We start from the raw sequence: 27,858 nt of genomic DNA on the forward strand, positions 1-27,858 counted from the left end.
AATTATCATATTTCTCTAATATGATAATACTACTTCAAAGAATGACATTAGAAGAAGATGTTGTTTCTACATCTGACTTGAATTACAACCAGTGTGGATTCCAAATCTAACACCCGGGTAGCAGCGGGGCGTCTCTGGTGCTGCAACTTACGTGGCTTTTTCATAGTGACATTGATTGCAGGAAGGAAGGGGCCGGTGCCTGCTGTGTTGAAGGCGCTGACTGTTAAGAAATACTGCGTGTTTCCTGCCAAGCCACTCACTGTGACCGAGGTTTGGTTCCAAGGCACCCTAACCTTTCCCATGGTCTCTGGTTTAGTGTCATCTTCCCAGTATACCACCTGTTTGAGACAGAGAGCGTGTCACCTGGGCTTTAATCGTGATGTATTGCTTTGGATTGGAGCAAAAACGTGTAAATCAGTAGCATGCATTTTTAATCACATAGAGCACAACAACGTATTTGTAGTTGTATTTGATGTCTTAGGAGAAATGTGATTTTGTTAAACGATCGCCTCTGGGTGTATCCTCTTAAGAGAGATCACAACCTTTCCAGCAGGATATTTGATCTGACATTAAAAAGTCTTTGTTAATGTACTTTTACAACTCCTTGTTGATTGTTTAACTATGTTCAGATACTACTGAGAGTGTGGCAATAGGGAAGAAATTAATTATCCTTTACCTACTGATTTTGTTTGAGTAATTAATAAACAATGTAATTATTAAAATGTCACAAATACAAAAGAAAAAAAGGTAATTCATATTTTGCAACGCCTAAGGTGACACCATCGAAATTCTTAATGTGTCTAATCAGCACTTGAAAACACAAAGATATTTAATTTACAATCATAAAAAACAGAGAAGCATCATATGACTGCATGTAAGAAGTAGAACCAGCTTTGCATTTTTGCTTGATGACAGAAACTTCAAATTCATCAATTATCGAAATGAACAATCAAGATTTCTTTGTCGCTCGACTAATGGATTTATTGTGTAATCGTTTCAGCGCTACAATACATTAATCTGGGTTGCGTAATACGGCATGTAATATTTATTTTTCTACTAATGAAAATCTAGCTAATTATGATATGCATTTAAATGAAAATATTACAGATCAAATACAAACTAAAGTTACCAATCAAAGCATTAAACTAAAGATATATTATATTACCACAAACTACAGCTATCTACCTTTCTGTCATCATTGTTTAATCTTAGCTGCTATTGACTTCACTAAGGTATAGTAGCTCAGACATGAAAAGCTCACTTTCCCAAATGAAATATTGAAACAACTTTGATTTTATTGAGCAAAAGAATAACAACAACAACATCTTATAATTAAGCCCTTTGATCACCCTGATGATTAAGTCAAAAGTATGCAGGCGAGGCAATTCGGCTGTCCCAGTTTTTGAAGGTAAAATAGAATGCAACTAACGACTAACTGTGTTAGACTGTAAAAACAAACCACAGAAGACAGTTTTCAGTATCATTGCTCTGTTTTTGGTGTGGTATGATGGCATTTCTTGGTATTCTGACACAAGGTCTGGTATTGCAGACTATCATGAGCTCTGTATCATGATACTCCATAACTGACAGCAACTTGAAAAGGCATGTGGACAGGCAATTTTCTTTTATTCTCTTGAAAACACTCTGGCATGTTTTCCTGTCAAGTCGGGACAAAGAACTGTATAATTTGGGCTATAACAGTCGCCCAACTGAAACAGCCATTTCCATGGCGACACAGAGTTGGGAAGTGATGGCTTTGAGGTACAACAGGGGTGATGACAAGCATTTGAATTGTGTTGTGTGATTTCTATTTCCATTTAAAAGGGTAAAATGTACCTCATAGCCCAGGACCCTTTCAGAGGTGAAGGAGAGAGCCTGCCAATTCACCTCAATCTCAGAGGCTGAGACACTTCTGGCCCAAACTCCCGCTGGCATCCCGCTTGGTTCTGAAAACAGACAACAGGAGACTGAGCATTGCTGCCTTCGTCCAACAGCACAGAGACGAGCAGAACAAATCTTTTCAATTTCTACATAAATGACTGTGTGGCGTTCTTGTGATCTTTACTTGGATGAATCATCACACGCAGGTGCTGCTGGTAAATAGACCAATTCTACATTACAGACTGACCCCCTCTCAACATGCTGAGAGGTAGCATAGATCTAAATGCCAACTGGTTTTAACATCAGCATATCCATTTAAAAGAGTGGTGATATTTTGAGGCAATCTGCCTATCCTTACATAAACGTGTTATTTTTTAAAGAAATTTTCTACCCTTTTATTTACAAAATAATTTTCCAGCATGTTTCTTTATCTATCAAGCACTTTCAGCCCAGTAGATGCAATAAAACCATTTTCATGATCTTTGTCCTTTTCAAAAACTGAGAAAGCTTTGTAGCTTTGCTAAAAACCATTTACGTCCATTCCCTCACCTATTTCTGCAGAGTAGATGGTGATCACGGGGCTGAAGGGACCCTGTCCTTTGCTGTTGTAAGTGCCAACCTTGACATGAAATGGAGAGAAGGGGGCGATGCTGTCGTTGCGGTACACGTAGCGCGATGCACCGGGGGCTGAGGTGGCCACGTGAGTCCAGCTAACTTCTCCGAAAGCGCGGAAAGCAATGATGTAACCAAAGCTCTCACCATTTTGTAGTTCTTCAGGGACAGGCTGAGAGTGAAACACAAAACTATAGTGATATTAAAACATATACAAGCCACTCACGTTCATCCCGCCGCTGGGCTGACACAATCACCACCCACTCTCATTGTGGGAAAAGAAGTGCATGACCCACAAATTGCTTTTGTGAACCACCTGACAAAATGAAATGAGCAGTAAAATGGCATTAAAAAAAAATTCTAAACTCATTACAAAACATCCATACAGCGTTTAAAATGAAAAGTTAGTTCTGCATTTAACCCTCGTATTATGTTGAAAAAAAATTAAATTGATGATGTTACGGGTCAAAATGACCCGTACAGTGTAAATACACTCAAAACAAACTTTTTTTCCTCATCACAAACATTTTTTCCCCCAAAACTGTTTTTACCAATTATTTAGTGAAAATATTTCCGGTATACACTTGCATATTCCATGCATAGCTAGATTTGGCATCCTAGGATGCCCATATTTTGATGCCATACTTGGCAGGCTTGTTGGGCATGTACTGTCAGAAGGGACAGGGCCCCCTGAATGGAACAAGGTGTTCATCTACAGTGACATGGGGACCAGGATTGTACAAGACAGGTAAAAATGTGACCCATTTATCCCATACATCTCTGATCTCAGCTAGTTTGTCTCTTTCATGTCGACCAGCTCTAATGTTGTGGAACACCCAAGCTTTCATATGAATTGACTCCAAAGACATTGTTGTTAGAAATATTGGCCTTCCACTCTCGTCATTCCACAGACTGGCAGTTGCTTCTCCCTTTGACTTGTACACTCCAGCTAATACTATTCAATTTAATTCAATTCAATTTGATTTATAGTATCAAATCATAACAAGAGTTATCTCAAGACACTTTACAGATAGAGTAGGTCTAGACCACACTAATAAATTCCAAAACCCCAACAATTACAGTAATCCCCCAAGAGCAAGCATTATCAGTGGCTGTTGCGACAGTGGCGAGGAAAAACTCCCTTTTAGGAAGAAACCTCGGCAGACCCAGACTCTTGGTAGGCGGTGTCTGACGGGGCCGGTTGCTTATGTGATGAACAGTGGCAAATAATAGTCACATTAGAGATACTGGAACAGTGACTTCGAGGTAGTCATGGAAGTTCATGTCATAGCAGGGCACATTGTGTCGTACTTTAGAGTAGTGCAGTCTCCAATACCGGATCCTGACTACTCTGTGCATATGAACATCACAGCAGGGTGTTGCGGGATGTAACATGGCACTGCAGAGCATGGGTGGATGCTGCGGATGCAGCAGGACTAGGATTTCAATGTATGCATGCAAGTCAATCTGATCCAGTGGCTTCCATTTCTCTTGAAATACACACCTCCCCTACAAGTTGGTCATGTCCACTATGATCCTATCTGTTGGTTGGGATATGAAGAGAATAAATTGGGGATTGAATATCAACAACTAGTGTGGCAGAAATCTTGTGGGGCTTGGAGTCATTTTGATGACAGTCAGTCAGTCTGTGTGGTGATGTTGACCATTTTATGTTACCATCTTTAGCTGTCCATGTTGAGGATGATTGCTGTCCATTGTTTTCAGCTAATGTAGAGACTACACCAGACTAGTCCCTCTGACTCTGAAATCTCTTCCTCTACATCACTATTACCATCAAAAATCTGTGCTGAAACTTCTTCAGTTGCAAACCTTTTGGAGCTCATTTTGTAGTGTGCGTGTCAAAGAGATGACATTACAACAGAGAAGAGGACAAGCGCGAGAAAGCTCCTCCACACACACCCACACACCCACACACCCACACACACACACACACACACACACACACACACACACACACACACACACACACACACACACACACACACACACACACACACACACACACACACACACACACACACACACACACACACACACACACACACACACACACACACACACACACACACACACACACACACTTCTAAATGGGTGTTGAAAGTCTCTGGGTCAAAATGACCCGCAACATCATCTTTGTATACAAACTCTGAACAGACATTACACTACACATCAGTGTGTCCAGATTTTATGAACAAGTTCATGACCCTAAATGAGGAAATGTCATACAATTTCATCAAGAAAAAGATAGGTTAACCAGTATTTTGGTCAACACAAAAACGCAAATGGGTCAAATTGACCCTTAACATAATACGAGGGTTAATGAAACGAGAAGATAGCTTTAGCCAACTAATGACTTCTTCAATATCCACATTATTCTATTATTTTTCAACTACCAGAATGGTTTACTTCATTGCTAGATTTGAGCATTGCAGAGTTGGCTGTACAATAACTCACCACAGATCAAAGCCTCATAAATGACAATAACTGTCAGATTAAGTGGTGCTTGTGTATACATTGCTGCTGCCTTACATGCAAACTCTTTACAACGACTGCAGCGCCAGACTTCAATTGACCGAAAATGTAAGACACCCACAAGCCAAACAGAGCAGGGGGTTTGATTTAGAGAGAAATATTAAGCAACTCACTCAAGGATAAAAAAAAAAAAAAAAAAAAATATATATATATATATATATATATATATATATATATATTTATTAACTGCAGGCACTTTGAATAACAGACTAGAACATAAGACTGATGACTTACCTCCCATGTGATGACCAGTTCCGATCTGCTTCCACCTCCTCCACCCACGTCACCTGGCGCTGCGTCAGGAACTACACAACACAGACCCTTGTTCACTCACACCTCCATATAAGAAACAATTTAGGCTTGAGAAAGTTGTAGAAAAAGAGTTGGTAGTATAATCCCTAAACTATCTCTCTTTTTGCAGATCATAGTTTCTGTCTGATCATGATGAATCATCTCATTTACTGTACCTGCGTCCTCGGTCCTGGTCTTGACTGACACGGGGCTAGGTTCTCCAACCCCAACACTGTTTTTGGCCAAAACCCGAAACTCATACTCCACCCAGGCATTGAGATCCACTACAGTGGCTGTCAGTGTGCTGCCGTCGATAATCTCAGGGACTGGAAAAAAAAGCCAGAAAACATACAATATTTACACACATAAAAATAGCTGAACATGTAGAATAACACTAAAACAAGATAACTAAATCTATACACAATTACAAAATAACTAAATAAAATAAAAAAATAGAGTCTTTCTGATGAATGTAGGGTGAGCTTTGGTTTTGAGTCTCAACAGTCACAGAGCTAAAAACTGACTGTGCTTTCCTTACCTTGTGTTGTGCAGCAATACCTTAAAATAAACTCTTTAACTGACATGCAAGTGTGAGGATGCTACAAGAGACTGTATGACCTCAGAGGAGGACGTTGCAACGTGGCTACTCACTGCTCCTAATACTAACAATGGGTGAACTGCAAAAGATAAGCTAAGGTCCTGTAAGGTCTCCACCAACTCCTGAGAGAAATGTCTGGCTCTTAAGGCGCTAAATGCCGCTGCTGATGTTCACCAGCTAGTTTTTACCTTTTTCACTTAAATCCCCTGGCAGCTGTGGCTAAAATGTTAACAAGAATGATGAGAGTAAACCAAAACAGTAAAGTTGTGCAATGAGCTGAAAGATGCAAAAATGCTCTGCAGAACTGAAGTGTTGGGTGATAATTATCTTTGGGTTCATCATTACAAGTGACCCCTTATAAAATTACACATAGTCATTTGATCCCTTGTTAAAATAAAAATATTGATTATAGCAGCTTTTATTTTTTTGTACTCTTATTTCTTTGTTTAGTAGGGATTGCAGCTAACGACTGTGTTACATTGCAGCATTACTTATTAGTGGATGTTTACTGTACTTTAGGGTGTGTATATGAATTGTAAAAGAGATAAATATATATAACTTGTTTTGTCCTTTTCTTGGGTGTTTTTTTTATGAAGGACAACAATTCTTCCATCGATCAGAGAGCACTGTCCCTGTCTGATAATCTATTTATATAAAAGCAGGCGCTTTTGTCGGAAGCAACTTGCAATAAGTGCATTCAATCTCCATAGGAACAAGAGCTATATGTCATCCACACAGACTTGGCTTGACTTATGCAGATGCAAAGGATTTGGGTCTTGACTGAGGCGGGAGTAAAGGTCATTAAAGTGGTTTAAATGAGATCATGTAAAAGCAGCAACAATGACCTCTAGTTCTCTTGAGTAAGACCCTGAATCCCTCCCATCTCCAGAGCCTTCGTTCTGTAGCTGACCCTATGCTCTGACCTCACAGCTGAAGCGGGAAGAGAAGTAAGAGAATTACCCTGTGGGGATCCATGAATTATCTGAATAGCATCACATGTGGTATAAGACGAAAATTCATCTTCAAGTGCTGCCTACCTGTGTTAACCCTCTGCCAGCCCACAGTGAAGGGAGTCCTGGTCTGGATAAGGTAATTGGTGATGGGGCTGCCGTTGTCTCTGCCGGGACTCCAGGCCAGCTGGGCTGTACTGTCTGTCACCTCCTCCACCGTCACAGCATCTGGAGGACTGGGGGGGCCTGGCTCAATCACAGGAACAGACACTGTACTTGAGGTACTTGCACATGCAGAGGCACAGACGAGTCTGCAGAATGTGGATGTAAATGTGTGTACTCACAGGTACTGCAAGGACAACATGAACCGCAAAGGTATTTGAGATCACTATGCCTTTATATCTTGAAATCAACATTGGCAGGAGAAAATCATTTTTAAAAAGCTTTGAGTTTGAGGAGAAGTTGTGCCCTTCGAAAGGAATTAAAAGTTAATTTAAGATTTATCCTCCAATATTCAACTGACTCGTAATCCTTTCCTTTCATGGTCCCCCCGGTAATTGATCAATGAAACAGCAGATGTAAGTAGATTCAGGGAGTCAAATGAAAAGGTAAAAGATGAAAAGGGCCTCATAGCCCTTAGAACCAGAGTTTTATCATTTATTTTCATTATCCCACCAATTAAGCGGTGTGATGTTTTACTTTAGCCTCATCTACTGTTTCCTGTTCTAATGAACGGCTCATTCTTGTGTCGGCTCATCAGAAATAATAGACCACTAGAGAGCTGTGAGACAGACCGGAGAATAATAACGCCCCTAGCCTTGCTCACACTCCTATCGGCCTCTGAAGGGATTTCTAATCTGAAGCAAAATATTCAAATTAGTATAGTGTTAAATGATTATTTTAATACACAATCAATGGTAGAAATGCATGTATGCAAAACAAGTAACTGCTGAACTACATTTTTTGTTGTTTACAGAAGCCTTGAACGTGCTGCCCAAATCCATTTGGCCTCATACCCTGGCTTTAGAGATATTGATCTTTGTAAAACTCATTAGCAGCTCCTGATTAAAAAAAAACTTTAATACACTGGCTTAAGTAATACATATTAATGGAGCACACAATCAAGGATCAATTCCTTATCCTCTTAATTATATTTCACTGGCCGAGGCAAGAGGGTGCTGTCAGTGTCTTGAGGGTGTTCAAATAATCGGTTATTAATATTGACAGACTGTCTGGGCTTTTATTGTGTACTTGGCACAGGGCAAATTAATATCTGTCTGTATTATGAATACTTACAGACACGGTGAAATTGTTTTGATTTGTAGTGAATATTAACCAAATTTGTAATAAACAACGTCACACATGTCAGAAGTGGATATAAATATAAGAAACTTATAAAAGTGATGAAATAATAATGATAAAACACGTTGTGTTGTACTGTCATAGTAGGTGTTTTTCCCTATGTACTCTCTTCCAGGTTGATGACGATGATGATGATGATGCAACTGTCAACAAGCACAAATGCTCACCAAGTGGTTGGAATACTAATGACCACAATGTTATTCGTATAACATGACCTTCTCCATAACCACCACCACCCGGTGGAGGGTTTGTGAGGCATCATGGAGTGGCATCTAAAACATGTTTCATTGTAAAAATACAAGAATCCAGATGATCACTCAAGAGTCTTTGTGTCAGGAGCGATTATCATTGACCTTCAGTGCTGCAAGAGGAGTGGAGCGAGACACGATCGGAAATGGTACCCTGCAAAAATGACTGAGCTCCTATCATTGGCCAATATTACATGATAGTAATAATGCGTCCATAAAACACCAATAATCAGCATTACTGCAAGTACAATCATAAAAGTCCATGTTGCCGTGATGACTTGCTCTCGGTTTAGGTGGTCTTGAATATAACACTGCATTGTATGCAGCACTTTTAATTGTGATAAATAATTTTTGCATTGTTGTATTGATACTTTTACTTAAGCTAAGGATCTGAGTATCACTGATTAATGTCCATTGTACTGAGGTGGCGGCAGTCATCTCAGAGACCAACCTGGGCACATAAAAAATACCTGCATGGCACCGCTGGAGGTGAGTAAAAAAGCATGGTTATTTGTAAACTAGGTGACCACAGCTTGGAAGCTGGATAGAAAAGCAGTCATGGAGGACAAAGAAGCCCATACAGTATACTAACACTGTATGTGCTTAGTATGGTGTTGCACATTATTTAAAAGTGCTACTTGTGTCCTTTATGGGTCAAGGTATAAAGGCAGTGGGGGTTTGTTAGAGGACTGGAGTTGTGATCAAGCGAAGCCATTCTTTGCCCTCTATGACTGCTTTTCTATCCAGCTTCATGCTTTGTCGCCCAACATTTGGAGACGTTCGATCCAAGCAATGAGACGTCCATGACAGCTGCCGTGAGCAGGAAGTGTAAATAATGCACATTCTGAATCACAGACAAGTTTCTCTCCAGTCAATATTAGGCCAATCCATTTCCATGACCTTGATATTGCTTTTGCTTGAGAAACAGCCTTATTTCCACTTAGTCCTCAACCAATTGTAAAGGAGTGCTTATTAATGCCATTTGCCTAGAAGATCTTTAACTTGCCAAGCTGAATCACTGGTGGGTATCCTTACAAGATAAAGATAAACACCAATATCATCCCTCACCTCATCTGACAGTTAACATATTTGCGTAGTGTCAATGTGCTGGGCTATTTGACATATTGATCAAAGCCAGAAACATCCCTACTCTCACTCTGTCTGCACGCAACACAAATCTGCCTCTCCCTGAAACACATAACAAAAGTTGTTCTATTTTGTTCTGCCCAATGTAACTCTTGACAATAGTGTCTCTCTGGAGCTATACATACTGCATGAGTGAGCACAGACAGGCATCTAAACATTCCACTGTCAAGTACATTGCAACAATATTGAAAATTGGTCATTAAAAAGAGGGAGAACATTTTCACTCAGTTTTGTCAAGTTTTTTTCATCCAATGCGATATAAAAGAAAAGTGTTTGATGTAATCAAGTGACTGCTGCAAGAAATAAGCAGGGCATAAAAACTGTAGACTCTCTGATGACATCCAGAATCATTTTCATGAGGATATGAGCATTCTGGTCACACTGCAATCACCGGCTGAAACACAGCCCATTTGAGTTTAAAACCCTAAGTGAACATTATACGCCCCGGTAGTCGAGCATTCTTTATATTCTCAGTAAAGCATATTCATATAATGTCTCTAAAGATATATACTTCCTTTATTTGTTGTAATACAGCTTTATTCGGTAACCTATACAGTGTAGAGACATTGTTTTATTGTGGGTTGTTGGTTACATCTATCACCCACTTCACAGCTATTAAATGTACAAGTGTCCTTGAGCAAGACACTGAACCCCAAGTTGCTCCCAAAGGACAGGCCAGCGCCTTGCATGACAGCTCTGCCGCCATCGGCGTGTGAGCGTGTAAATGGATGAATGAGAGGCAAATTGTCAAGCGTTTTGTATTTTAAGGTAGAAAAGCGCTATATAAGAACAGTCCATTTATCATCTACCATGTACAGTTAACGCTTGAACCCAAAAACAATCCTGGCTGTAAGCCCTGTTTTAATTAGTCACTGCTGAACAGAGTGGAGGTTTTCTTACCTTTGACAATCAATACAGCCACGGCTGACAGGCTCTCCACATCCGTGTCCACCACACAGATATATTTTCCGGCATGGTAAAGCTGAATGTTCCTGATCATCAGATCTCCTGCTGTTCTCTACCAAGGAGGAAAGAAAGCTTTATGTAGCATGAAAGATAACAGACCTTGTGACAGCTTATTAAAGAATGTAGTGAAGCATATATAAGGTGGAGTAAAAAGCAGTGCCAAAAGCCGTTTGCAGATACTGCAGTTATTTAGCTATACTGTAGGTCTTTGCAGAGAAAAATCAGGCCTGTTTTTAAAAAAAGATATTTGACACATACATCTTGACAGTTCTTGAAGTCAAAGCCATAAACATAATGAAAAATTTCTGAATATGACAGAACCTTTTAGTCGCATACTTCTGTCCAAGATGAGCTCGGATGAAAAGGATCAGGGCCAAAATTCACACAGATTGTATGCAGCAAATGGAATTTTTGTGTATGACAAGGCCTCGGCTATTTCCCTTGCTTTTTACGGAGGTCATCATCATGACCTTCGAGAAATTACACAAATAAGCTATTACTATTGAGTTCAGCCTGTTTTTCCTCAATCGGAGAGGGGAAAAAGGCCCAGATTCTCATCCGAGAGAACACCCGCAAGCAGCAAATGGTAAATTAGTGGTGAAATCGTTCTACTGGCATTGGCAGAGAAATGTGGCAGTAGAGCCAACGTGGTTTAATTAGGGAAATTAGATTCCTTGAAGCAGCAAAGTTAAGTTTATAATCTCTTTGGACTGGGGACATTCTAGCATTTCTGGGGAAGTCTCTTTTCAGATAAGAACATTGTGTCAGTCAAACACACACAGGAAGAATGGTTAATCTCGAAGGGTGTGAGGGTTGCTCTAAAAAGTGTTTTGTCATTTGGGGCTCTGCCAAGACACCTCTAATGATGTGTATCCCCTTTCTGTCATGAGGAGCTGTGCAGCAGGCTATGACAAAGTAGGATTTGAAAAGAATTCAAGACCGGCCAAAGTATTAAAATATAGATTACTTCAGAAGGCTGAGCTTGAGTAAGAGAAGTTTACTGAAAAAGATGACAACCTGTAACCAGTGTTGCCACAGTTACTTTGAAAAAGTAACTTAGTTACTTTACAGATTACTTGATTTTAAAAGTAACGAAGTTACTTTACAGATTACTTGATTTTAAAAGTAACGAAGTTAGATTACAAGTTACTTTATTAGTTACATGCAGCAGCTGCCGACAACACCCCCACAGCCTCAACATAAAAATGACAACCGGTTTACTGTGAGGCAGCTCAGCGTTGCCAGTAGTAGGATCTGGTTTGGCACGAAAGAGAGCGAGTCAGCCGTGTTTAAGGGCAGCATTTCCGCTACAACGTAGGAGTAACTGCCCGACCAACTTCTTCAACTCTCCACTTACTGGTTTTGCACCGAAGTCCAGCTTTTGTTGTTTGGTGGTGGGGGACCTCCTTCTCTCTGCTTCGCTCCACCTGCTGGGACTTGCTCTGTAAGTTTGACTGCAGCGCTGCGACTCCAAATGGTTCTTCAGATTTGACGTAGTGTTTTTGTAGCTAGATAGCACTTTGTCGCCACCAGCACAGAGTGTACAACCAACCTTAATATTGCCGTCTTTAGCTGGCACAAACTCAAAATAGTGACTGTATTTCCAGCTAGAAGCGCGCATCTCTCTCCTCCCTCCATTGTTGTTTACGTTTGTGTCGCTGCGTTGTACACGTGAACTGTCCACATGCTGAAAACGTGACTTGTCGCATATGTGACTTCACTCCCCGAGACGCAAAAAGAAAGCAAAAATATATATTTTTACAAAGGACAAAAATAGTAACGCACAGTGACTTGGATAAATAACTTTAATCTGATTACTGGTTTGGAAATAGTAACGCGTTAGATTACTCGTTACTGAAAAAAGTGGTCAGATTAGAGTAACATGTTACAAGTAACGCGTTAAGTGGCATGAGCTCATGCTCAGCCACATGAGTGGCTGAGCAATTAACGCATTACCTACATGACGGTTTTTATTTAGGAAGTGTATTTTGACGTAGCATAGCCATATTCCCATTCACAAAAGTACAATTGGAATCTTAGAGGGGCTGAATGATCTAATAGTGCATCTTTCCAAAGATTTACACACAACTTATTATGCCTGCGAGGAGACTTTTAGAATTGCAAAAAAAGGATGGTATCACAACCATTTCAGAAAAACTAGCCACAGTAAATCTCTCCAAGAAATACCATAACGTCAAACCACAAGCTGTCTCTTTTAACTAATGGCAGGGGTGAAGTGAAGCAAAATGGGAAGAGGTGCCAACTGCCCATTCACATGTTCTGAGGAAGTATGACTGCGGGTCACTCACCCCACCCACTAGCTCAAAGTGACCGTCTCCCTTGGCGATGAGCTGTCCATTGAAGGCCCAGGAGAAAGAAACGTCAAGGACGGGGTCACTGGCGACCTGACAAGGTAACACGATGCTCTCGCCCACAATGATCTCCATGTCCACTGGCCCCTGGGTGATTCTGGTTGGATCTGCCCCAGAAAAGAATTTGTGGGAGGGAGTCATTTCTGACGTGGCGACTGCCAATCTCACACAGAACATGAGACATTTCATTGCGAGATGAAACCAGATGTGCAATGTAATGTATTATTTTCTGAAAGAGGCTCAATAGAGAGACAACACTTACAGGAACATGCTCTGTAATACACTAAGTCACAGGCAGAGTATTATCTATATAAAGGAAGGCCTCATGAAAGTCTTAGTCGAATAATATGATAACACGCAACCTGCCACTACTAAAATGGCCTAATACTCCAAGCTGACACAGCTAGAATAATCTTCTGAAATCCTGATAGCAATTACAATACACTGCGGATTAGATAAAACTTCATGTAATGGGCTGCTCTGTGCATCCAGCACAAAAATGAAGGGCGCTGCTTCAAAGTCTACAATAGCAATCATTTGGCTAAGTCTGCTGTGCTTCAAAAGTCGAGATAATGAATCGGCTGGAATCAAATAAAGAAGGTGCCGCACAAAGGAAGAGGATTTGCACTCTTACATCTTACCTTATATAGACTGTTGAGGGATAAGACAACCATGTGTTAAAAGTGTCCCCTCAGTTCTTAAGCAAGTAATAATCAATGACTGGGTCAGGGCTTTGTGTCACTGACTGCATTATGGCCTTGAAAGAAATACCCCAGCCATTTAAAAAGATAACTGCCGTTGGCGGTTACAGCGGCAGACAATAGCATTGGGCACATTAATAAAACCAATAAGAGAACACTCAACTATCACTCCACTGAAAACACACGCTTGACAATAACAGCATCTGTAACACCTCCTCATTGCCTCCACTCAGGGCACTTTAATTTGTTGCTATAAATTGGTTGTTTCAACTGCTTTGAGGAAAACAATGATCGAGTATTTTCTCCAACACCTTCCAAGTGCAGCGGCGCAAAACAACTCAATAGAATTAAACCGAAAGACAAGAGTTTGTGTTTCAAGTTGCAATTGAGTTTGGGTAACCATTACACCTCCTCAAATAACTAAATAAACAAAAAAGACATTTAAAAAAATGTATCCAAACACATTTAAGAGCTGTTTCTTAATTATGCAAAGTCACTCAAGATTAGAGACATCCCATTCACTTTAGCAAGGCCAGGCTTGCCAAGATTTATCCGGGTGGCCCGGACGAGGGATGCATTAAATGTTCTCAGACCACTTGTGATTTGACTAGGGCTGTCCTCGACTAAAGAAATTCTTAACCGGGGATTTCCACTGGATGCGGAACGGCTGCGGACCGGCTCCGCTGCATGTCTGCTGCGTGCTCCGCCGTCCGTCAATACCCACCGGGTCCAGATTTGTTGCGGAACGGATGCGGCCATGACTGACAGCTGTAGTCACGAGGACCCAACGAGATCTCACAAATTCAGGTAGAATTGAACCACAAAACCAACAACAGTTTGTTTCCATTCAGAGGAGTAGAGGGGAAACGACTGTGCTGTGTTTTCAAGGTGTAGTGCGGGGAAATATGATCCGCCATGAGCACGGTGTATTTTATTTTGAAAAATAACCAGATATTTATTTTGTTTCTGTGCTCCACTTCCTGTCCCGCACTATCTGCCGTGTGCTGAATTGCTGGGGAGCTCTCCGTCGTACGTCAAAAATAGAAGCTCTGCGTATCTGCTCCGGAGGGCTGCGGACTGACGGAACTGGGACGGCGTAGGGACGCAGACGTTCCGCAGTCAGTGGAAATACACAGATTGACTCTAATGGAAACATAATGACTCCGTCGACGTTCCGGAGACGTTCCGCATCCAGTGGAAATTGCCGATAACACTTATAGGATTTTGTTGACTAATCGATTAGTTGATTTAATTGACAGAGCTGTGCGCTTTGAGAGGTGGTTAAGGCTAGAAAAGCACAATATAAATGTAGTTAATTAACCATCTGTAAAACTGAGTTTCTCCACAATTAATCCTGCAAAAGCACCACTTTAAATCTTGTGTTTACCATAAATGTGCTCAGAAGTTTCTTGGAAATAAGTAATTAAGCATGAATAAGCATAAAAAATGACTAATCGACTCAAGAAATCTTAGTCGACTAAGACCAAAACGACCGATTAGTCGACTAATCGACTAAGAGGTGGCAGCCCTAGATTTGACCCATATGTTCTGGTCATGCCCCAAATTCTTTAACTTCTGGCAGCTATAATTCGACGCAATCTCGAAGGTTTTGGCGTTGAGGATCTGTCCCTCCCCCATATAGCGATCTTTGGCAGACCTCTGGACAGACTCAAATTGACAACAACTCAAGTTAATGTTATTGCTTTTACCTCTCTAATTGCTCGTAGGAAAATTCGGACTCTATGGAAGTCACCCTCGTTTAAAGCCTGGCTATGTGACACACTGTCTTTCTTAAAACTTGAGAAGATAAAGTTTACTCTCAGAGGCTCTACTGATACATTTTATTCTCATTGGAAACCACTGACTGGCAAATTTAGTACGCTATTTGTCTGCATAGGTTCCTACCTCGCTATACCTCACTGGCTGCCCGCCACACAATCAGCTGCATTATAGGTGTAACTGAGACCCTGCTGGTCCATGAATCCTAGCAACCTGGCGCAGCGCCCTGGGTGTCAGCAACTACTAACCTTTTTCTACAGTTCACTCAGTCCTCCTAACTTACTCATTTATTTTATTTATTTGTTGATTTGTTTCCTGATTTCGCTCTCTAAGAGCTATAGGCTATGTATGTATGTATGTGCGTGTGTACATATGCGTATGTGTGTATACGCATATACTGTATGTCTAGTAATTGATTTACTTACTTTTTATTTCTTATTATTATTTATTCCTTTTTGTTGTTCTTTTTTGTGTCTAACTGGCTACCAGTGGGGGAGGATATGGGATGAAACCACAAAAGGACATTTGTTGTGAAGAATTGTTCATTCTGAAAACACAAAATGGAGACTTATGTTGTACTATGTTGTAAATATTGTTTGAATGTTGTATCCAATAAAATATATGAAAAAAAAAGATTAGAGACATCCCAAAGTTTTGACACGCTCCTCAGAGCAAATCATCAAGTTTGTTTATGTTTTCTACCCACCAGTTATTGACTCCAAGTCCTCACGGTACAGTAGCTCTCTATTGCATTAATCTATAAATTCTGCTTACTAAGTTGGATGCACAAACATTCTGCCATTTTACAGCAGAGCTTACCGGTCACAAGGAGCCGTCCAGTTGTGCTCGACATGCCAAATCTATTCCTAGCGAAGCACGTATAGCTGCCTGCATCAGACTTGCTCACGTTGGCAAGCCTCAATGTTCCATCTGGGGAAAGTGTGATTCTATAGGAGTGTACATACAGAGACAGCAGTTTGCAATCCAACTTCCAAGAACAAAACAAATGATTTCATCATTATATTCTGGATTTGTCTAAATGGCAGCGTTCTGCATCATCATTTACACCAAATGAAAAGAGCGCATGTGGGATGAATAATGCATCCGCTCTGATACCTAAACAGAAGAAATACTGGATTGGTTAAGTTCTATTACTATCACTACTTTGTACAGCCATCAGCCTTTTGCTGTGGTTTCAGATACACATACAGCAATTTTCAGTTCAGTCATTACCTGTCACTGGTGTGGATAGGCAGGTTTCCTTTCTTCCATAAAATGCTGGCGATGGGATAGGCCTGGGGTTTACACTCTAAAGTCACTGTGGTTCCTGCCTTGGCTTTGAGCAAAGCTCTGAGGACGTTCCCTGTGAAGTCTGGAGGAGAGGCTGATGGAAAACAGTAAACTGACTTTAGTACAACACTGCAGCAAATCTCACAGGGCATTTGAAGCAGGCTTTTGTGTGATTTGTGGAAATCATCAAATCGTAAAGTAATGGAGATAGACATTTGAAACATTTGTGATGGGGAAAAAATAAATATAAAATCAAATCACTCTGCTGGTGATTTTTTTGTTCCATTTATTTTGTAGAAAATGGATTTACGAGGAAAGCCTATCTGAATACAAACAAGCGTGTATCTTTTAATTGGTTTAACTGTAAAAAAATATATAAAATAAATGAATCATATTTATTGTCAAACTGGGAATTCTGCATACCGGTATATCACCCCATCCTCACCTTAACATCAATGTAAATCAGGATATCATGAAGGGGAAAATAATTTTTTAAATGTGTTTGGCCCCACAAAACCCTCCTCACTGATCCCATTATCCGATAATCCAGACAACCTTTAACAATGACAGTAAGATGACCTTTAAGATTCTTTGACAACAATGATTGGAGGATTTAAGGCAGAGATAAATGCCATCCTACCTAAAACCATTAGTTCAGCAGCAAAATATATTGCTCCGTGTTTATTCTCAGCCACACACTGGTACATGCCGGCGTCAGATAGTGTCAGCTCCGACACTGACAGTACTCCGTCCTCCACATGGATTCTTTCCTGTGAAAAAACAGATGAAAGAAAAGCAATTTATTGCTTAAGACTTAAAGGCAGCTTTTGCTTTGCTCAGCGCGCTCTGACAAAGCTCAATAAGCATTGGGTTGGGTTAGAGGCATTGTCAATGGTCGTAGATCAAATCAGGATTATGTTGCAGTGAATGAATCAGTCAGTGCACAGACCACATTTTGGTTTTCCAAATATGCTTGTTCTCACCATCATGTAAATCACTCTTTACAGCGTGTAATGATATCCTGAAGGGAAAACTGAGTGTGCAAGATTGTGTGTATGTGTGCCTAAATTAAGGGCCTTGTTATAAAAAGAATTTTATTCCGCATAGGCATGCATCATCAGACACTTTTGATGAATAATTTAACCCGAATAGATTTCGTTTGAGGTGCTACATGTAAGGTGTTTGCATTGAATTTAAGAACAGTATGCTCATCATGAGCCATACACTGAAACTGAAACAATGAAAACAGACAATACTGCCCTTTTAATGTTAAAAAGGAAAACGATATTCAAATCTTGCAACAGTGAATATATTCTAAAAAATCAAATTAAAGAATGACATTTAAAAAAGGTATTTTTAATAATACATCAAACAGGTTATACTTGCAGAAGCCACGCCCTGAGCCGTATCAAATTCTACTAAGAAAATAAAGCAACAGCAACATGTTAAAGTCAAGTTTGAAGCTATGCATTTCCCTGGTGGTCTGGGATAAGGTGTGCAGCTATATACAGTGTATTTCACAGTGGATTAAACCCATTGTCCTTAAATCTGGAGGAGCTAAAACATGCACCATGAATAATGAAAAACAACCACTGACTCCTTTCAAATGAAATGGAGCAATTTCCTAGGGACTACACTGATCCACTCTCTAAGACTGTGTAATCTGCCAAGGTAGAGCAGAATAAGAGACAGTTACATCCATGTCTCATCACTGGCACACCTCAGTAAGATGTTTACACTCCTCTCTCATCTCACTCTAAATTGCACTCTGAAAAACAGCCATGTGTTGGACGACAGGCTCTCTAAAATGAAAGGACGAGCTGAAGCTGAGGATTAAGTCTTTCAAATGAAACATTGGTAAGTGGCAGAAGACGGGCACTAATTTACCTCTGAGAGTAGCTGTTGGCCATTCTTCAGCCACGTGTAGGAGGGTTTGGGCTTGCCATTGGCTCGGCATTCCCAGTATAGTCTCTCCTCTATGGCCTGGGCCATGTCCTTCATGGCCTGCATCCACTGAGGCTTGGCTGAGGGAACAGAAATATACTCCAGTGAAATATCTAATGTGAAACCAGGGGGACTTATTTATTTATTTTTGTATCTGTATTGTAGGAGCAGAATTATCTCACGAAATATTCTGCATCCAAAATAAAGGAAAAGGAAAGCATGTGTAGGTTGACAGCTCAAATAATTGGAAATGAGTAAGCGTCGGATTTGTCTTTAAAGAGGAGCGAGAAGTGAACGTAGGGTATCACTCACTTTAATCACTTAAAATGTGTCAGCAGCCCATGGCACGAAACACAGCGCCACCAAGCAGGAAGCTCTCATGATGGCTGAAGTGCACCTGACATCACCGCTCACCCCACCCTGTCACCTTAATTCTGTGTATAATAAACATCTAGCACACAACTCCCTGGCATCTTACCTCTTACATAGTTACAGCTTTTCAGGGCTTTTCATGGGTAGAGTGTTGTGCTCATAAAAAGCGCAGCTCACTTCGTAGGCACTTTATAGTACATACTGTAAAGTGTGTCATTTTCTCTCTGACAAAGTCATAGGGGGTTAAGTAAGCCAAGAACCCCAAAATATAAAAAATGCATTAAAAAAAATTCTTTGGGAGGAAAGTAATGACTTTCTTTCCCAGCTGAGTATATAACAATGAGCTGCTAAAACGTTAAATGCTAAAAACAATTATTTTACCAAAAAAGCAACTCTTAACCTTAACCACTTAAACAAATTCTTGATGTCACATATAACAGCAACAGCAAAGATCTTACACAATTCGTAATAGTTTAGTAACATGTTTTGTGTTGTCATGCTCTTAGCAAGCCAAACAAAAGTCTCAGTACCATAAAAGGCCAGTCGACCAGTAGCTGTGTTCTTGCCCATCTTGTTCTCAGCCACACACTCGTATCCTCCTGTATCATCCTGCTGAAAGCTGGGGATCTCCAGCACAGCATTTGAGTACTTCATTTTGACTTTGCTGGGGAAGGGAACGCCGTTAGCCCTCTTCCAGGTGATTTCAGGGACAGGGCTGGAAGAGACAGAGGAAGAAAACCTCAGCGGAGATTCTGATTCAAGCTCTGTAAAAATTGTAAGATTATCGCATCATTTTGCAGGTCTCTGTAATACTACTGCAATAGTGTTTGATGGAGCTTAAAAAGCCTATTCTTCACTGTATTTATTTGGCGGATGAATGGTTTAGAGTTAACCCAAACCGGCAACAAAAAAACCCTGTCTCACGTGGGTTTCAGACCTATCATGGCTTGATGCCACACTCTAAGAAATATAATTGCCACAGTAACTTTACTATATAGAAATCCAGAAATCTGGAATGAGCGACAGCACAAGATTGAAAACATGCTTGAAGGAATCCAGCTTACTTCCCAAGGGCGAAACACTCCAGCGTAACTGTTGATCCTTTTGCGGCGGGTACATTGTCTGGGAAATTAACTTCTATTTTCGGCTCGTATTCACCCATCACTCCTATGAGGAGCAAGCACAAGAACTTGCTCAGTCGTCCATTATTCATGACTTACAAGCAATATGGCTCGCATTACGGGCCAAACAATAGCACTGTAAAACTAACAGAGGAAAAATAAAAGACACACAAGCAAACATTCTCTCATGGGTAAACTCAAAGTAGTACATCACTTAAATGTGCAGTCGCCAGAGTGCAGTGAAATACCAGCAAGGAATAATTAAAATCTTCTTTTGGTGGAATAGACAGTAGAATTTGAAATATCTGTCTTTCCAGCTAGTATGGCTGTTTATCTATTATTTCAAAGCTTGAGTGGGCAGTTCCCAACCTTTGGTGTTTTATTGTTTATATCAGTATTTAAGACAGTCAAGGCCAGGATCAGAAAGCAATGCGATGGGATTTAAATTTATGCAGCTACATGTATAGTACACTGAGTGGCAACTAACTGGTTGAGCCACCAGAACACTCAATGTAATGGTCCAGTGATGTATGGCTTATGTTTAATTCATTCGAAGGCAATCTTTATTCACTCTTTCTATGAAGGCGTAAAAGAGAATAGAACAACGGACCAAAGAAAACCGACTTGAAAATTCATGTGAAAGCACAGGGAAAGCTTTTAAAGGGAATGCGAATTATAGGAAAGCCAAGTCAGCAAAGAAGAGATTTGGGTGCTTTGTTTGCTGGCCTACATTGAGCAGCAACTATTTACTTACAAGCATTAGCACTTGGTGACTCAACTACAGCGAGGCACAAGCACTCATGCAAGTACGATGATTAAAGCCACCTTGAAAGGAAAGGTCCTTAACACACGGCTGAAAAGGCACACTTGTCACATCATGGCCGTGAGCTGCGTCTTACCATCTGTCCTGAGGATCAGAGACGTGGGTGAGCTCTGAACTTTGCCCTTTGTGATGCTGTTCATCACGACACAAGTGTAGTTACCCACATCAGAGGGCTCCACCTTGGCAATGTAAAGGTTTCCTGTCTGCTGGGAGACGAAACGCCGATTGTCTTGTTGAACAAAGTACGGGTACTCATTGAAGACCCATGCATACGTAAGGTCTGGAAGACAAACATATGAGCTAATCATGGATACCATTTAACTTGATAGTAGTCAAAGATTGTCCTTCCCATCAGTCACTCAAACACAAAAGAACATAGGGAAATATGGTCCAGGTTGAAGAAAAAAAGAAAGTTAGCCTTTAAATGTGATTAAGAGTATTACATGTGATTATAAAAAGGCTAAACAATAGTGACAAGATTATACTTTCATCTTGTCAAAACATGAGAACTTTAAAGAACTGTTGGAGTTGATGAAGGTTTTACCTCCTGAGGAAGTGGGCGTTCCACAAAGCAACACCACTCCTTGTCCCTCACGGACAGACACTGCGCTTCTGGTGTGGACTTTGAAATGATCCAGGTCTAAGGGAAACAAAAAATGAAAAGAAAGATCACCGCAGGATCTCACATATCAGAGCTGAGCAAAAGCTTTCAGCAAAACACTGACACAAACCCATAAGGAAATTGTCATGGGAACTGCATTTATGCTATGCCTGAGAGAAAGAGAGAGAGGAGCTTGTTGATATGAGTTTTTTTTTGTAAAGCACAAATACACAAATACAGTGCATTTCATAACTCTAGTTGTGTTCATTTCTATGAAAGATGAGTAACCACATGAGCATGGCATGATGGGATATGTTGCAATCCAAACCAAGGCCATAAAACAACAAGAAAAGGTTGAAAACACTAAAGAAAGTATTTAAAAGCAATACTTCAGCCAAAGAATTCTCAGAATGTACAAGTGAAATGTATGTTGAATCGTATGCTTTAATAAAAAGACGTTTATTTCACCTCTGGTGGTATTCAGCTATGCAGGTATGTGCCAGGTACTCTGTATAATCCAATAACTTCGCTTAATCAGTTTCAAAGTTTTCGATTTTCATTTAAAGTTGAAAATGAGAAAACCTTTCATCAGTGAGGTGTGTAGATTATCCAGCGTAACCAATATATTATTTCTGCTAACACTCATTGTTCTTGAGTTTTTTATGTCAGTATGTCTTAGCATTGCCTATCTTAAAAACATGTCAAATACAACCAAAAATATCTGCATGGCCAGATACCTGCCAGAGAAGGTGTGAAAAGATGTTTAGTTGCGACCTGATGAATAGAAGCCTTAATGAATAGCATATAAATATTATTCATTTGAGACGTTTGCTGATTTCGCCACCAAATATATGTGATGCGAGATAAATCACAATGTATTATGTACAGCCTTTCAAAGCAATGTTTGCACTGTTTATTTTATTCATTTGCATTACATTTCATAACAGTACCGGCATATTATGTTCCAGTCAAAGTAAACGTTGGTTTAAAATCCTTACTGAGGTATTCTTTATACACTACCCCAGAGTACATCCAATAAAAACAATAAACAATGACTTTTGATCGAGCTAAGCGACGAAAAGTGAAGTAGTCATTAAAGAAAAGTCGTCACACTCAAACTGCTCCCGTGTTACTCCAGCATTTAATGTTGCTTCAAAGTTGCAGGACTCATAAATATTGCAAATATCACCCACCTAGTTCAGTGTGCGGCTTCTTTATTTGCTAAGCGCAGTTACACTTCCATACTATTTCTTAATAAAAAATTACAAAAACAAACTTCAACTTACAGGCAAACTGCAGACTTGCTCTCCTGCTGAGGATAGCTCCTACAGTGTTGAACGCCATGCACTGGTACATGCCTACATCCTGGTAGCGGTCCAGACTGCTTATAATGAGGTTGCCCCCAGACAGACGCCGCCGGCGATCCAGGCTCAGATTTATGAGAGTCCCATTCAATGACCATCTGTGAGGGCAAAGACACCATCAGTCCCTGGAAAAATGCACCGTCCATTTCTTTCTACCAACCAAGGTGGTCTGACAGGAGGCGGGTGGAGAACACAACTCACTGTAGTAACTCACTTGAAGTCAGAATAATATACTGTACATTTGTGCTGGTTTCGAGGAATTCACAGGCTCGCAGGTTGTAGCATGAACAGCATTAATCTTACGGTTAATTTGTTTCCTGCAGTACTTCAACTTTCCAAAGTTTCAAACAAAAGCATTTTCTAAAGTCATAAAGAGTTGGACTTGACAGTTGATCTTTACAGTCCTATATTATTGACAAAAACTGCAAGTGTGGTTGATGATTTCATGCTTCTATCATATTCTGCACATTTCATGATTGTTGAATATTGTTTTGTCCCTGTAATCTAGTAATTCTGTAATCCATTATGGCTCTAGTGTTATCGGTTACGTGTTTATTTTACCCTTAAAATGCACATTTCTCATTTATATAGTATTCTTCTGTTTCTATTCTATTTTTCTTTATTTAGCTCTACCACTATTTGCTGCTGCAGTGATCCCATTTTCCCCACAGGGATCATTAAATTTTAATCTTAGAGTATCATACACAAAGCTGTCTTCTGCTATTTAAGGGAAGCACAAGATAAAGGTTTTAGAAGCCATCCTAGATATCATCATCAGTCTTAACCTTAATCACCTCCTCTCTGTCACATTATATTTACATAATGTGACATTATTCCACTTTTGACTTCTCATTAGGACAAAACATTAACACTTGGCAAGAGGTAACAGTAGACTGATGTAACAAAGGAGGCATTTTACACTCCTTTTCCCCTTCTATTACATCTTTCCCACACTTAGCACTAAGTGTGGGAATTAAAAAAAAAATGCTTCAGATTGTGCTATCAAATAAATGAAGCAGAGGTTGAAGTGCTCATATTATGCTCATTTTCAGGTTCATAATTATATTTTGAGGTTGTACCAGAATAGGTTTACATGGTGTAATTTTCAAAAAACACCATATTTTTGTTGTACTGCACATTGCTGCAGCTCCTCTTTTCACCCTGTGTGTTGAGCTCTCTGTTTCAGCTACCGAGTGAGGCATCTCACTTCTGTTCCATCTTTGTTGGGAGTATGAGGGCGTGCCACAGCTGCCAGCTAGGCGAGTATTATAACATGTGTTACAAAGTGACGCACGTTTGTCACGGAAGTAAAGGCTGGACTACAATAGAGTTGTTTGGTACAGTTTGTGAACAGTGTTTTCTTTTGGAGATGGTAAGTCCCTTTGGGGTGGACTTTGGGCTTTTTCACTTTGTCACATTTTGCTATTCTACTTCTCTTAAGTGGAAATGAAAGACGTGGAGGCCATATTGGCCAAATGTCCAAAAAGTATTCGAGTCTAACCTCCAAAATGATAATAATCTCCAATTTTTAAAGAATATCCAAAACACTATGCGTCAATAAGTGCTTGCTGCCAAACTCTTGACACTTGATAGCTGTGTTTCTGCATGTACTGCAGTTAAGCCTACTTCGTAAGGCTATACAGTTTGAAAGACTGTCTGTATGATAAATACCTACAGGGTTGGCTCAGATATAGTGATACTTGTGTATGTGTGTGGTTAGGTGTCTGTGCCCACTGGAGTGCATTCAGCTCTTTATCCCATAGTCACCATTTTCACCTCTTTTTGACCTGTTCTGAAGTGCCTTTGCTGTTCAGTGGTGCCCTGAACATTGGGCAGGTGATTGAATACCAACTCCAAAACTGAATTACTCTGCTTGAGACTCATTTTGTGAACACATGTTGTCTGAACATCTGACCACAGACAAACTCAAGCATTTTGAATCATCCTGCAGCCCTGAGCCCACAGGCTTCAAACCTCAGGTCAAGTAAAGGTTAGGTTTAGATGTTGTTGTTGTTGTTTTTAAATTGCATCACTTTTATGACCTGCTGTGGAGAAGATGCTTTTCCATACAATATTTGTTTTTCTCCTATGAGTTATTATGCTGCCACAGTGTGCATACTACAAAAGTCTCATCTTTGTGAGTGACAGGACTGACAGAGGAAAGGAGAAGAGAGAAAAGAGAGGACGGGGGAGGGAGCAGCGTGATTCTATTTACACTTCAAGAGAGAAGCCAGAGAGGTGCTGAGAGCTTGCAGAGCCTAGCACAGCCAGTTTGACAAGACACCACGTTAAACATGCTCATTTCACCTTTAATCAGTACATGGAAATAGCTGGTTTTAGGCGGGGAATGTGAAAAGCCTGAAATAATGAGCGTACGTACTCCTCATCACTATCTTTCAGCTTGTCTGTGCTGGCTGTGTCGCAGTAAGTCCACTGGTGAACGCCAAAGACACTTGCAATCAATGCCTGTTGGCGCCAACTGGTGTCTAACAACCTGCATTGGTCTCACAGCGTTTTCTAAGAGGAGATTTAAGATGCATTAAGATGCTACACGTGTGTTGCTAAGATAATTTCAGGCGAGACGAGAGGCAGATTGGCAGCGTGTTAGTCAATATGAATTAGTAAAGCCATAATGACGCCACTGCTGTCTGTGTGCATTTCAGTCTAATTTGGAGAAAATGGGAGCAAGCACCTGCCTATTCCATATGATAAATCTTTATAAATCCTTATTTACAGTCCTGTGAATGAGTGAAATGGGCCCTACATGAATGGTAACTGCAAGGCAAACAGTAATATGTATGTATCTATGTACACCACACACACACATATACGTATATGTATATACAGAATATATACATATATAGTACATACATAAGTTATTTTCCCTGCACTTATCACAGACAGTACTTTACATTTTTGTGGTCCTCTTGTGAGATTGACACCTCAGAAAATGCTTACAGTGATGAAAGAGTGCTGCTGATTCTGAGCTTTGAGACTGATTTTGGGATTAGTGATTTTCTCGTAGTTTAATAGTTAAAAGTAAACGTTTCTCAAATAATGAGCCGCATCTTTATCGTACACACACACATGCAAACACATACACACAAACACACACTAACACACACACACACACACACACACACACACACACACACACACACACACACACACTCGCCTTCATTTGGATGTGGTCTTACCTGTACTGAGGAGGTGGCATTCCCTTTGCATCACAGGTCAGAGTAGCTTCTTCTTCTATGGAGTCGACAGGAATGAACAAGTCACCTGGCTCCATCCTCCATTTTGGACCATGGTATGATCCACTGTCCAGACAATCTGTCAGAGAAACAGTAACAGCCTGAGCATTTTGATAGCAGAGTTCGGCCACCATAATTCCCTGTACTTCTGGTGGAAATTGGATATCCTGGTCTAACAGGGAGGCTCTATCAAAATGGGAGGTTGGACGTTACTAAACATGGGAAGTTACTTGATTTCTTGAGATGTTGCAAAGTGCAGATTCTTCCAAAAGAATAAGCTAAATAATATTAACAGGATGCCATTCCTGTGAATTTTTAGAGAAAATCCCGCACACTGACCATTACGCAAGCAATAATTTATTTAGAAGAAAAATACAACGTTTCGGTCTCAGACCTTCATCAGATAAAACTTTTTGATCTGCTACTTTTGATCATATCCTGCGCACCTGTCCGACAAAAGAGGTGTGCAAAAAGCTTTCCTACATTCCTGAGAATTTAAAAGTAGAAATGTTGCTTTTCCAGTATTTAAAAACAACTGCATTTACATATGATAAAATATAATAATTTCTTGGTAAATTGTTGTACAATATATGTCAAAAAATGTGTGTTTTGACTTTACAGGAACCATCTTTGGACTCTGTTCTTGGTGAACATAAACAACAGCAAATGCTTTTTCATCAGGTTACAATCACAGTCATAAAGAGGAAGATTGAGAGCATTGTGTCTGTGTTGTGAATGGAAGTCAATACTGAGGAGTGTCCCTTTAAACCGGGGCCATCCTATCATCTCTGACACTGACATGATTTTCGGCTCTTGAGCCATCATCCCACAACTGTAAATGTCCAAACGTGAAAGAATCATTACTCATATAAAAAGGTGGTTTACCTGCTAGACATTCGATGATTGATAACAGTAAAAGCTGTTTCCATGGCAACGTCATCTTTGGCAGCGAAGGGCAAATGAGACTTTCATCCAATAAGCTTCGAAATGGCACTCTTGTTCTCCGAGAGAGGGGAGCTTGACCTGTTTGAACAAGAATTTTGTTGTAAAACAACTCACCAACCCCCGATATTTTCATTGCACTTTCAAAATTATGTCTTTTTATCACCCATCAGGAGAAGACAGGGCAAGTTTATATTTTAGTAGTGTAACTATAACTATGATCAAATTGGATGTGGAGTTTGGTGCAGGATGCGTCTCATTACTTCTGTCCATTCTCACATTTCTGATCAGTGAGGATCCTCACTTTGTGCCCTGAGCTTCAGGCAACTTGCACCCAGAGATGTCTGAGGGTGATACCAGAGGCATATGGGAAGAAGCAATGCATGCCAATCTATTAGGGGAGGGTGACCAACGCCTAAGCTCATCCTTTACTTGGACGGATTTATTCTGGCTGCCTGAGGAGACTTGGACCTGGGAATTGGGTGCCATCCAATCAATTAGATTCACCCACAGCAGCATGTGTCTCCCCACATGCTGCGGTGAATCAAGACAGCCTGATGAGAAAGCCATTCCACCCAGGTCCATAATCAAGGGCAAGTGTCTGCCTGCTTGTAGCATGTGCTGCAAATTGTGATGCAACCACTTCTTGCAGGAGACTAAGCGAGAAATTATGCAATTATGAAATGTC

General features: G+C 40.3%; 1 protein-coding gene across 1 annotated transcript in view; it reads right to left on the reverse strand.

The window, feature by feature from the left end:
- cntn3a.2 (contactin 3a, tandem duplicate 2) overlaps window positions 1–27,176 on the reverse strand; it is a 32,382-nt gene extending 5,206 nt beyond the window's left edge. Inside the window, exons 1-19 of the mRNA XM_028582959.1 lie at window positions 27,114–27,176; window positions 26,172–26,307; window positions 22,897–23,072; window positions 21,554–21,649; window positions 21,086–21,289; window positions 20,130–20,232; window positions 19,596–19,780; window positions 18,637–18,773; window positions 17,390–17,519; window positions 16,693–16,843; window positions 16,279–16,406; window positions 12,917–13,086; window positions 10,542–10,659; window positions 6,973–7,131; window positions 5,514–5,663; window positions 5,281–5,351; window positions 2,431–2,665; window positions 1,837–1,946; window positions 152–338 (exon numbers count right to left, since the gene is read on the reverse strand). Coding sequence (XP_028438760.1) covers window positions 152–338; window positions 1,837–1,946; window positions 2,431–2,665; window positions 5,281–5,351; window positions 5,514–5,663; window positions 6,973–7,131; window positions 10,542–10,659; window positions 12,917–13,086; window positions 16,279–16,406; window positions 16,693–16,843; window positions 17,390–17,519; window positions 18,637–18,773; window positions 19,596–19,780; window positions 20,130–20,232; window positions 21,086–21,289; window positions 21,554–21,649; window positions 22,897–23,072; window positions 26,172–26,307; window positions 27,114–27,168 — 2,701 coding nt within the window. The 5' untranslated portion in view covers window positions 27,169–27,176. The remainder of the gene's footprint in view (window positions 1–151; window positions 339–1,836; window positions 1,947–2,430; window positions 2,666–5,280; window positions 5,352–5,513; window positions 5,664–6,972; window positions 7,132–10,541; window positions 10,660–12,916; window positions 13,087–16,278; window positions 16,407–16,692; window positions 16,844–17,389; window positions 17,520–18,636; window positions 18,774–19,595; window positions 19,781–20,129; window positions 20,233–21,085; window positions 21,290–21,553; window positions 21,650–22,896; window positions 23,073–26,171; window positions 26,308–27,113) is intronic.
- Between the last annotated feature and the right edge of the window lie 682 nt (window positions 27,177–27,858).

Source organism: Perca flavescens, chromosome 7 (assembly GCF_004354835.1).
Source record: "Perca flavescens isolate YP-PL-M2 chromosome 7, PFLA_1.0, whole genome shotgun sequence".
In the NCBI taxonomy this organism is placed as follows: domain Eukaryota; kingdom Metazoa; phylum Chordata; class Actinopteri; order Perciformes; family Percidae; genus Perca; species Perca flavescens.